The following is a 13,057-nucleotide window of genomic DNA, read 5'->3' as shown; positions in this document are numbered from 1 at the left end:
GACCCCCCTAGTAAGAGCGCCTCCGGCGCTCAACAAACACCCCTATTTAACCCTTACCTACGCGCCTGATATCTGTGTGTCCCCTGTTTTTTTTCTGTTTAATATGACTCGTAATCGTTGATTTGTATGCTTCAATCCGTATTTTGTTAGTCAGATCTGTACGTGTATTGTTTCTACTCGAAGGGGAGTAATTACACGTTAAACATTTGCTTGATTATTTTTATAGTTCCTCTAAGAATCTAAATGGAAATTTAGGGTTTGCCGTTGCCGTAAACGTGTCGCTATCTATAAAACGTTTTTTTTTTAACAAGAGAAATCTTTACCTAAGCAGAGAACGGTAACTTTTTAATAGTACTGTAAAGAAATCACAGTTATTATAATGTAACAATTACGTTTATCTTTGATATTAACAGTACACAAGCGTTTTGCTAAAGTTAGGAGTATGATTTGTTTCTGGTTGGGCGGGAGGGGGGGGGGGTCATCAGAAAAAAAGTTCCTGCTTGGGGGGGGGCCATGTAGAAAAAAATTGCATGCTAGGGGGGGGTCATACAGTTTCGTAGTGGCAATTAACCAAATCCCACCAGCCCCCCCATGCTCATAAAAAATGAACAGTCCCTAATGCAATTTATGCTAGCAAAGCCGCCGAAAAAAAAAGGAATAAAAAAGAACGTACGCCTTTTAGAGAGCTAAAACGTTGGGAAATTATAGTGCTAGGATACAGACGTGAATTGCGCATTTCCTGCACGCTTACAATCTGAAATGAACTGTAAGTAAGTGCTCTGTGCTGTTCACTTATTCACGACTATGAATTGTATTTACTACGTATGTTGCACTCCTTTTAAGGCTAGCATAAGCAAATAATTTAGCATATTGCACCGTGGTCTTATAAAGCTGTCTTGAAACTGTTCTGCCCTTTTTAATACATTGTCTGTGCGCTGCAAGGAAGCGGTATTGCACTCATTAACGGCTAGGGACTGCGCCTTCCTACTGTAACTGATGTAGATTAGCACAATAAACTTTAGCGGTAATTGTTGGGAAGTTAAAGAGTTTGAACGTTATTTTTTTTAATTTAACTATGGTATGTACTTTTACTTGTAATGAGCGTAATTTCTCTGTACTTATCGAGGACAACAATGTCATGAGCGTGGGCCGAACAGAAGCTGACAGAGGAAACCCCTGAGTTGCCGACAGTGTGTGAACCCATGACCTTTTGTTTACCTATCTTACACGCTAATCGACTGAGCATCTAGTATAATCTTGGCGCAGTTAGCCAAAGCTATGTCTTTATTTTACCTGTTTGAATACAATAACAACAGTTTTGGTAATCCATACGCCTAAAAAAAAGCGGTTCACGGTATTCTTCCACACATATCGACGTCTACGAATAACAATTATATCCGATCACGTTTACTTCTAATTAATTAGGCCATCATAACCTGCATCAAATATTCAACTCAACTTTTTTTTAAACATTTTGAGACTATTGCGCTTTGATCAAGACTAAGATTATTGTTTGAATAAGTCTAACAGTTTGTACTTAAGACATAAAAAATATTTGGCAAGATCTAAAGGAAATTATAGCAGCCGGACCATTCCTTGTGAAACCTAAACTGTACATAAATGGTCCGTAAACATTCAAGAAATGTTCCTAGGTTCCTAGAAATTGAACATGTTCCTAAAAAAAATCGTATGAAGGTAGTGAAATGTACGAGATGTCTCGCAAACTCTTGCTTGAATCACTAAGAAGTTATAGTGTTCGGACCGTTTTTTTACAAATATATATTTTGTAAAAAAGCAGCTTTTTTACAAAATATATATTTGTAAAAAAGCAGCATTTTTACAGTAACGTTTTTTTACGCCACATGTCTATATATGTTTATATCTTTGAAGGTGTCCGCACAATGACGTCAGACTGTCTGGCGTCGTCTGGAGCAAAATTTGCATACATCGAAAAAAATATGCGTGCATGATCAAATTTCAACTGCAATGTTCATCAATATTCACTGGACACAGAACTATCGCTCCAGAATCTTTTCCCTTTCTTTTAGCAATCTTTTTTGTGAAAGAGTGCATTAAAGAAATTACACGTTTTGTGGCCGCGGTCAATAATTTTCCGTGGGAAATAAATTCATCGAACACGACAGCGCTGCACGCCCGTTGTACATTACGTCGCGTCAGAAATAGATTTTCAACCGCAAACTAGCCCGTGGAACTACGAAAACACCATGCTCATCAAAAAAAAAAATCTTATGCGCCTCTTAATCTCCTCGTTTGATGCTACAATACGAGTAAAGAGGGCTTTCCACCCAGCCCCCGCTTCGCGAGGTTTTGCGAGTCACGTATTTCTAGTTTGTCTAGCTAAGCTGGAGTATTGTCTTTGTGGGGGGTTTCATGGAGTATTTTAGCACGGAAAATCGGAAATATGCGTTTGGAGGATACAAACATTTTAAAAAATTGTATTAGTAAAATTATACCTCCTTTTACCAAAGATGATGATTTGAATTCGAATCCCTAGTTAGAGGGGAATAAAAAAAAAAGGGTTAGTGGCAGCGGTGGGATTCGAACCCACGCCATCGAAATGACTGGTGCCTAAAACCAGCGCCTTAGACCACTCGGCCACGCTACCTCCCACGAATAAAATCTGTCAAATACTTGTATTTAAAGGATTTTAGATCTTTGCGGCAAATAGGTGAATAAATAGTAGATGCATTTTTCAGTCAGTGAGACAGGCTTACTCGAACACCCCATAGAGGGAGACAGAAGTGACCTATGCTTCGCTGGGGGCTGAAGGGTTAAGGATGAGATTTTAAGGGGTTTAAAGAAGGGATAAAAAAAAGAAAATTATTTTTGGAACACCAACAGACAGTTGCCCCCAACCCAAGAGCACACCAGGTTGATAGGGGACTGTTTGGGTGTCCATATATCAATTTTTAACTGCAAATTCTAATTTTTAAACTGCATCAAATCTTAACTATTTCTTATTTCTCCAAATTTTACTACTCTTTTGAGAAAAACTATTCCTCCCAAATATACCTAAAAATCACCAAAAAATTTACAAAACACCCGAAACATTGATTTGTGTTTTGAGCATGGGGTTTTTGTATTGCTTCAAACGCGAACGAGATATTGCCATTAAGGGCTTTCAGGTGTACCCCCGCCTTAATGACGGAGCTGATCGGGGGGGGGGGGGGGGGGAAGGTTCAGCCAAAACAAAGAATCACAGTCTACCAGAAAGGGGTGTTCCATGCGATACAGATAACTTGTGAAATGTGAAGGAAGACGGCACGAAGGACAAAGATACTCTGCACAGCTTTTGCCTTTTTTCTTTCTCCTTGTCTACCATGTAATGTCTGGGTCAATTCCAAAAGCGATCATCCCCCCCCCCGGGCAAACCCCCGGGCATTTGACTTTTTTAAAAATGCCTGATCAAATTCCCCTCTATATGGGCCGATTTCTAGGTCAAATGCCCCACTGGTTGGGGCTGAAAAGTCATCGTGTTGGTTTTTTTTTTTTTTGTATTCGCTAGCTCTGTTTATATAAAAATCAACGAAATTCATACATTAATAAATTTAAAACAATTTATTATTAAAGATAATGCATAACATCACATATGAAACTCAACTAACAGAGAGTTTTACGATATATGTACCGATACTCGCTTTTCTTTGATATTAAATGTACATGAAGTTTGCTAATACGTGTGATAACAAGAACAATGATAAAAAACACTATGTTATGAAACCTAGACATGCCAACAAGTCGAGCTTCGAACGCCGAGCAAAGGGAGAACGAAGCTTGAGGGAACTTGGACATACCACTGAAAATGAGAAGCGAAGGGCAATATGTAACCCCGCCATGCCAAAAACAATCTCAGATATATTTCGCTTCTCTATGGTAGTATTAAATGGCTTACTACATTAAAAACTGTTTGATGCAAAATATACCAGTAAATTCTGACTGTGAATAAAGCAGGAGTAAAGCATTCCGACAATTTATGCGACCGCTGACCAGCATTTTTTCAACGGGTCAAATGCCCGATGGGTCGGGTTTCTATTCGCGTCAAATGCCCCACTATGTGGAGCCGAACAGGGGTCAAATGCCCGGGGGTTGCCCGGGGGGGGGATGATCGCGCTTGGAATTGACTGATACATAAGGAAGGCAGGTAATTCTTAGCCCCTCTCCCACCCCCCCCCCCCTCTAATAATTTCCACTTTTTCTCTAGATAACTACAACGCAAATGAGGAAATCGAATAAGGTCAAATACTAATTACAACATTTTAATTGTTACCAAAATATTTTTTAAATATTTCTACGGAAAACTTAACTATAAATGAAGAGACTGATCATTAAAGTAACAGCATCACATAGATTTTTGTACATTAAAAGGATTTTAAATCAACATGTTAAAATCATTATCTACCGGTAATATTCCATTTAACAGTTGAAAATTGAAGTAATATGATATCTTAAAGTAAATACTAAACAAGCCCATACATAAATAGCCAACTGTATACTGACAGAGTTACTCCAAAGCATTTACGATAATTTAAAAATATTCCAGGAATGAATAAAACCAAGTAAGCATTCTCTATGGATTCTTTAGTTAGAAACTATGCCTGCACCCGAAATCCCAACATATTTGCTAAATCTTTACTGATAATTTTTTTTTCCTGAGTATAGTTAAGCCTTTTTGTCTGACCAACCTTAGGATAAAGAAGTGAGAAATTCAAAATAAAGTGTTTCACTAAGAACTGAATTAATAAACAAGTTTTTCAGAAGATGGCCCCTAAAGACATATGACTGCTTAATATGGGACTGATTGAGAGCCTGTAAATACAGTCCAAGTGAAAATCGATTCTGACAGGATTTTATAAAGATCATAGATGGTTGCAAAAGGAAGATGGTGCCTTGTGAGAATGGTTGCTAACAGATATGAACAATGGAATTTTATTTCAACAGAAATTCAAATTCTATAATTATTTAATTAGTTCTTCACCCCTTTAAGCCCTAACAGAGATCAGCATCAAATTTCTCCTTGTAATATCAATGCTTATTCAACCCCTGAGGTCATGAGAATTAAGGATATGATCACCCAAGGTGAATTTTCTTGATATTTTAATAACTTCTCCCCAGTACTTTTATAAGAGAAGTATGGGGACAAGATGGGAGAATTTGTTCTTTGATATCTGGGGTTAAGTAGATACGATCATGTACACGTGTCACTAAGCGTGATTTATCTGGTAGATGTCAAAGAACCTCTTTAGTAGCATTACAATTTATTTAGGTGTAATTCCCTTAAATTATGCTCCCTTGTCCTTTTCAAAAAATTGTAACCAAAAACTATTACATGCACAGCAGGTTATTCACTTTACTTAACTGAAAATTATGGAAAACTATAATAATTATTTTAAAAAATATACATATGTTGAACAAATTAGCAGGTTTCCAACTCTAGCTTAAACAATGCAGGCTGAAAAATTCTAAAATTCCTTACGTCATCAAATGAATTTCAGTGCAAAGGCAGGAAAAAAGGAAAAAACAATTCATATCCTTGAAAGTTTCTCCTTCTGGTCCCACTTGTTCAAAGAGCAGATAACTTTATACACTGGATAAGCTGCTACCAAGTGCGCAAAATGTCCTCCAACTAACACATTTCACCTGCTGCACAGTGACTTCTCAATTGGGGCGCTTTCCATTAAGCAAAACTTTTTTTGGTTGGAAATTCTAGAAACTTTCCATGTCATATGGAAAGAGATTTATTTTTCCATTTTTCCAAACTTACAATCCCATTGGTAGATCAACAAAATACACAAGAAGACAGCAAAATGGCAATGGAAATTTTGTGCAAATGGCACAGTTACAGTAATAAAAAAAGAGGTACCATTTGTTCTCGAAAATTTGCATTTGGTGCAGGTATGCCATTTGAAGGGATTCACGCAAAAGGGGAGTATATTGCTTTTTTGGTGAAATTTGTTTTGTTTTTTTTCACAGGATCTTGCTTAATCTTTACATAAGGACTTGTTTTGACATGAAGAATGTTGTTCTGTGATTTTTCGCTGTTTTTATTTTGTGTGTGTGTGTGTGCTGCCTTGATTTTTTGGCTCTGTTTTTCTTGAAAACAAAGCAGAACAAAACAGCCAAAAAAAACAAAACAAAAAAATAACAGAACGATCACAGACCCCCATCTTGGGGCATGAAGATAAACACCCCCCCCCCCCCCCAACTCCCAGGGACTTAATAGAGCTTTCACAGTATAGTATGTTGATTAACAAACTTATTCTAATTTAACTGCCTTTTAAATGTGCACATTTGAAAGATAAAGAATCTTACTGATCCAATGTTTGTCTTAGACAATGCTGTATTTACATTGTACTAAACTATTGCTTCAGGCATGAGCTGCATACAACAAGATATGTACAGGAAAACTATTTACAACATTATTTAATGCTTGATTATATTAGCCATTGAAAGTTCTTACTGTTATTAATTTTTACCAGTGCATCATTTCCACCTTACCTGCTTTCTGTTTTTTATTTGTTTTAGGAACAATTAACTTTTAGGAAACAAAAGGAACTGAGAAACGTTTTATCCTAGCAAGTATACTTCATTCTTAAATATAGGGTATAGATATATTCTGGTAGAACTGATTTGTGGGGGATAAACTACCATGCAAATAACTTTGTGTCTAATCTACTCCATCCTTGGCCTTTTCTACATAGGCAAAATCTTGTTGATTCTATTGTATAACAGGACATGAAAGCTTCAAAATGACCTCATAGAAGATTCCAACAGAAAGCATTGCCCCTGTATCTGCTGAATTTAAAGGACAGTGCTTGTTTTTAACTGCAGTGAATTGTAGCCTCGTTGCCATATAAACATGAAGCCCACATGGTATAGATTGAATCAAACTGTCACTTCACGGCTGCCAGATATTGTTCTTCCATTTATACTTGATTTAACATACGTAGCAGAGACGCGCGGTGCTGCATTAACTGCAGCTGCAAATGACTCTGGTCGTTGTGATCTGACTTCATGGTCTCTTGTCTCGTGGTTATTTCTATCTTTACTGACTCTGATCCCATCCTGGAAAACAAAAAGTAGTGATCAGCATCAAATTTCTCCTCATAATATCAATGGTTGTTCAACCTCTGAGGTCATGAGAATTTAAGGATATGATCAACCAAGGTGAATTTTCTTGATACTTTAATAACTTCTCCCCAGTACTTTTATTAGGAACATATGGGGACAAGGTAGGAGAATTCAATCTTTGATATTAGGGGTCAAGGGGTTAACTGACACACTACTGTGTGACATACTTGACATGCTTAATTCTGGATTCTGAAGCAGGAAAATGACATGAGGTGGAGATCCTCCTGCCAACATTGTAAGGTATTTTTTTTCTATTACTGGCAAATTGCCTAGGTTGAAAATTCTTTTCCAAATCAGGTCACCATTGGAAAACATTTATTCATCAAGATGTCTAAAATAGTTGCAGCTTGGAGGAACGAAGCTTGATGATGATTACAGTACATGTTGTACTGATTTTTGACACTTTACCCAGTAAGGAATTGATAAACAGGCACCTCGACTTAGTAGTAAAATATCTGATAAGTTTTCTGGTTTTGACCAAAAGACTAACACACAGATCAAAATCATCCAGGGATAGAGATTTGTTATACCTGTAAGTGATGGTTTGCGTGGCTAGATGCCACCTCAACTTTAATGTCTGTTAACTCAGTACCATCTGCTTGATTTTTAGCCTTTGCATCTTTGTCTTTCCCTTTCTTTTTCACCTCTCTCTCGTCCTTCTTTGAATCCTCTATCTTTATTCTTTCCATGTAGCCAATATACCTGGACAACGAAGATGTTACCAGCAGATTACATGTAATATTAATAACTGCTAAGAGCCACACATCATTAACAGTTTTAAGAAAACAAGCTCCCTTACTTGGCATATTGAGATGAACACAGTGTGAATTCACAGTTGTTTCTACAGCCTCGATCAAAAGGGTTGTGGCCACTACGAAACTTCCCTGTCACCTAGAATTAAATAAATCAATTCAATAATCAAACAGATAAGGCTTCTACTTTCAGAAAACTTAAGAGGAAGCTGCCTAATAATCATTGATAATGAAACAGTGTTGTCGTACCTATGACACGTGTGAATAGGGTACAATCTGATTTAATGGACAGTTGCTTAAAGGGACAATGTCAAGGAGATTTTGCTGTATTGTTGTCAAAACGGCTCAAATAATGACAAAGAACCTTTTCACTGATCAGTTTTTTTTTGCCAATTTCCCCATGAAATCCAGTTCAGTTCCCTCCTTAAAGAAAATTCAGTGTGTGATGACCTCACATATTTAAGTGGCTAACTTAAGTTATCTTTTCCAGTGAAATCTGAACCCTCATGTTAGCAAACATCCCCTCTTATAAAACCTTCAATAAACAGCTATAATTATGTAAATGTTGTAGTTTAAATTTATTCCTAGTTTAAAAATTTTAAAATTTTCTATTCCTCTTTGTGTAGTATTCATTACCATAAATTATCTGAGACAAAGGGAAATTTAAACCCAAAAAAATTTGAAGCACAACATATACAACGACAATTGACTCAATTGCCAAGAGTGTTCCCTTGATGTAGGTGAACACTGAGCATGGTGATTTTCTTTCCTGTCATTACCTGTTCATTAGTCGTGCGTCCCATGGCAACAAGTCCTATGTGGAACACTGTCAAACCAATAACAGGAATAGACGCCAATCCACAAACCACCATAATCACTATACTGAACCTTCAGTTAAGGTGGGAAACTGTTACAATCTGAGAATGATGTATTATTCAGTGAATGACACAGGCATACTCGGAAAAAGAAAATCAGAGTGCTCCTATCAGGAGTCGAACCTAAGACCTTCCGATTACTAGTTCGGATGCTCTACCATTGAGCTACAGGAGACTCGTGGGAGCTAAGGCTATTAAACTAGGTTCATGGGACAAACATCCTGCATACTGCTAGATTACAAACTATTGATCAGTTTGTTAATACCATATTCATAATAGAGATAAACAAATTATGACTAAATTAATTAATCTCAATTTAAGTGGTAAGCATTTGTGCCAGTCAATAGCGACTGTCAGTTACTATCACTTCAAACAACCTCTTGGGGACTGTTTGATAGATATGATTTTACAGAGTAATACAGACAATGGTTGGTTCACTAAAGACACACTTCTCATCAGATCAAATAGAAAACAAAATGCAGTTCACAAAAATCTAAACAGGCCAGAGAAAGGAAAGATGTTGTTGCAACTAACAAAACAAAAGAATAAGCGTTTCAGGTTTGAAAACTCGGAAATGCAAGCCATGTGTGCTTCAAAGCCGTTCAGATGATATGCTAGTCTTGTTTCAGCCTCTTAGAATTAAAAATGTATTGCAAAAAATATATATTACAAAGAGTGAAAAACCTAGCCTGTAATGAGATAATGAAATAATAACTAGTATTGTTTGTTAGGCAGATAATCCACTGAACCAAGACAAGCATCCCAGTCAACAGAAGTGTATTAATAAATTAAAAAAATATTTATAATATTTACCTAATCTTTACAGAATGGTAAGATATGAGCTGATGATAGAGGTACTAAAGATGGGGACCAATCAAAGTGTTTGGTTGTTAATATGAAAGGGTTGCTGTACTATAATGAAACATTATCAAGCAAATACCACATAAGACTGCTTTGTTACAGTAAGTAGAGGATACGGAACAGCCTGATCCTTGATATGATCTGTTTTTTCCAGAACAAACACGAGAGAAAACAGAAAGACTGAAATAATGTGAATAGAGAGTGAGAACACAAAGAAAAAGAAATATCTATAGTTTCTCTTGCCAATGCAGTTGTCTACCCAGGGACAATGATGATCAAAATTCTGAAAAGAGAAAGAACAACACACCCCAGTAAATACACATTATACAATAAAATAATAAAATAATAACAATTATTATTATTATATATTATTAATAATAATAATATTATTATTATTATTATTATTATTATTTATTTATTTATTTTTTAAGTTTGTATACAGTTTCGCTTTTAAACTGATTGTATTTAATGCTTGTAAAATAAGTTTTGAATTTTTAATTGCAGTTGTGTGATTATACTGGAAATTTTTATCATTATTGGCAGTGTAAACTTCTGCATGCCCAGAACCTAAGCAAACGATGGTTGGGCAACAAACCATGGTCAACCTCGCGAAGACTAAACCGTAACAACTAATCACTAACTTGTAATCAAACCCCTAAATCCTAATGTTCACTTAGAAAAATCACATACACTGAAGCTTATTATTATTATTATTATTATTATTATTATTATGAAAGTTCTTTAAGAGCAATAAAAAAATCAAGGGTGTGGGTAAGAAGCATTTCAAAAATCAGAAATTATCTACATTCTCACAGCCCAGTACTGTGTGCATGTATATTTATTACATTTACCTTGCGTACTTATTGATACTGACAACATGGAGTCAGTTAAACCTCAGATTTTCTTATTGTTAATTTTCATCTTAAAATGTTAGTCCCCTTCCATTCTCCAAATTCTTTAGAGAATGGAAGGCGACAAAGCTAGTGGTTCACTGATGATACCATGAGAATAAAGACTAGTCTTGTTCCAAAGTAACTGATATAAAATTTAAACTGATTAACAACATTTTTTTGTCTTGTTCAACAAAGCTGCATGAGAAAAAGTAACAAAACAAAACAACAAGACCCACCTCAATACAATTGTTACAAATACTACAATGTGAACAACGCGGTGGTCTGTAAAACTTGCAAGTGTCACACCACTTCATACGTACTGTGATACCATTAATATCAACATTCTTGTACAGTGGAAGTCTAAAATCATCCTCTTGATCAATTGTTGTTACATCTGTTGTGGCAGAAAAACAAAAGTTTGTTGAAAATATACACCTTTGCAAAAGATCTGAGCAATTTAATGTTTCAGTTACGATTTTCCTAAGCATGTGATAAAGCCAAGCTGAGAAATATATGAAGGATTCATGTGAACTAAGGCTTTCAACTTACAAAATATTGCCAAGGCAATACTTGCCAGGAATTTCTAAGGATGGATGGAGGGAAGGATAGATGCTGTCGTTAGCAGCTGGGAGCTGGCCATTATATGGCCAGCCACTACAGCGAAGATAGCCAGCTTTTACACAACAAGAGTGGGAGACTTCTTTTTGTTTACAAGTGGTTAAATTAAAAAAAAAAAAAAAAATTGGTAAATTTGAATAGTGCATAATTCCATGACAAGATGATCAAAATGAAATGCACTTTACAGTATGGGAACACTCTCCACATTGAATTGGAATTTGTAAATGTTAGTTTTTGAGGGGACGGGAAAACCAGAGCACCCAGAGAAAAACCTCTCGGAGCAAGGACGAGAACCAACAACAAACTCAACCAACATGACATTGAGTCTGAGAATCAAACCCAGGCCACATTGGTGGGAGGCAAGTGCTCTCACCACTGTGCCATCCCTGCTACTGATTACTTGTGGAGCTGGCTTAATGACTGTCCCACAGAGCCTAAGTATGTTGTAAAAATTCACTAAGAAATGTCTTGAAATTGGAAATTATTTGTGGGTGGGTATTTAACTGATTTTTACAAATATTGATGATCGATTGATAAAAATTGATAATTTATGGTTATGAAACAATTTTTCATTGTCATCAGTTTATCAAATAGTTTTCTGATAACAATTTTTATCAATGCCCACTGAGGGGCTTACCAAAACTATATGTATCAGTTGTCATGGGTAACAATATTATTAATTCTTCTAACCCCAGGGCAAACAGAGAAATACCCTTGCAAGATTTACACACAGCCACAGATAATAATTATGTGCACATTTCCGCCTCACTCTGTTATTGCTCGTGGTATATGTGTATGAGGGATGTTATGAGCTTGGTGTATGAAAAATTAATGTGGGGTTGTACAGAAATCTTTCCATACTCCCTGCTGTTTGTCACATTACATTACATCACCAAAGGAGAATTTGATCTCAAGACATTGAACATGTTTCATCAGTGATTATTACTATCTTAATTCAACAATCCGATTACACGTTTTTTTTTTTCAGAAAGGTTAAGAGAAATCGGACAATAATCTAATTGAATATAAGCTTAAGTTTGTGTTGATCTCTTGAACATACTTTTTTTCTTGAATAATTTACGTTCTCGAATGTTAATTCTCAGCGACCCACTGTTTTCGTTACATTTCCCCGCAAAGACGAGAATCTGTAAACAATTTATTTGAATCAATTTCCCGTGCACGAAACTGATGGAAAATGCGGGAGGAAGACACGATGTCTGTAAAGCTGAGAGGAAACAGCTGCTAAATTCACAAGAGTAGAAATTCTAATAAGCTTAAGCTTACCTACCAAGATATGATGGACTAAACGAAGGTTGACTTCCAAGATTCCCGCCGTATTATAACGCTCTCAAATGGTGCTTCTTATAATCAAGGCTAAATAAACAGTCTTAAAAGACAACATTGAGCGGTTGAAAGACATTTAGCCACAGCTAGTAAGCTTAATTAAGAAGAAGTTTAGTACGTCTAATAAAAGCATAGTTGGTGCCCTACCTCGCGGAATTATACCAGGATCTTTGAACGAAGCATTCGCAAAACTGGCTAGGACTATCAAAGTCAGGATTGCCTCATACACAGGAATAACAACAGAGTACTCGGTTGTCAAACGAGGGCATCTGAAGCACAAAACCGAACAGTAGTAAGCAGTGAAATCCTGCAAGTCTTCCATAGCACGCGTGGGCATGATTACCGCTTGAAACACGAAAAGTGAAAACTCGTTAACTTACACGAATACGAAGAAGAGAGCTGTAGTTCCAACAAGGAGGACTGCTGCACATACTATAGGTATTTGTTGTGAAGAAACCTTTTTACAAGGCCGAGAGCGGGACATGATTTTCCATTCCCTTTTCCCGGCCCTATCTATATTTTTTCTGCATCTTTCTCGAATGGGCCAAGGAAATACTGAGCATGC

General features: G+C 36.4%; 1 protein-coding gene and 1 non-coding gene across 2 annotated transcripts; both read right to left on the bottom strand.

The window, feature by feature from the left end:
* Nucleotides 1-2,544: 2,544 nt before the first annotated feature.
* Trnal-uag (transfer RNA leucine (anticodon UAG)) lies at nucleotides 2,545-2,626 on the bottom strand. Its single transcript has one exon. It is a non-coding gene; the product is annotated as a tRNA-Leu (tRNA).
* Nucleotides 2,627-4,256: 1,630 nt separating this feature from the next.
* Nucleotides 4,257-13,054, bottom strand: LOC146452777 (palmitoyltransferase ZDHHC5-A-like). The gene is made up of 8 exons (XM_085097644.1): nucleotides 12,873-13,054; nucleotides 12,640-12,761; nucleotides 10,767-10,924; nucleotides 9,754-9,920; nucleotides 8,681-8,783; nucleotides 7,949-8,040; nucleotides 7,680-7,851; nucleotides 4,257-7,083 (listed from the first exon to the last, which is right to left on the bottom strand). Exons 1-8 carry the CDS (start codon nucleotides 12,974-12,976, stop codon nucleotides 6,904-6,906), a joined length of 1,098 nt encoding a protein of 365 aa, XP_084953770.1. The 5' UTR covers nucleotides 12,977-13,054; the 3' UTR covers nucleotides 4,257-6,903.
* Nucleotides 13,055-13,057: the final 3 nt, after the last annotated feature.

Source organism: Pavona decussata, unplaced genomic scaffold, assembly GCF_977016875.1.
Source record: "Pavona decussata unplaced genomic scaffold, jaPavDecu1.1 SCAFFOLD_366, whole genome shotgun sequence".
Taxonomy (NCBI): domain Eukaryota; kingdom Metazoa; phylum Cnidaria; class Anthozoa; order Scleractinia; family Agariciidae; genus Pavona; species Pavona decussata.
The sequence above is the reverse complement of the archived record's forward strand: the minus strand, read 5'-3'. Positions and strand labels throughout refer to the sequence as shown.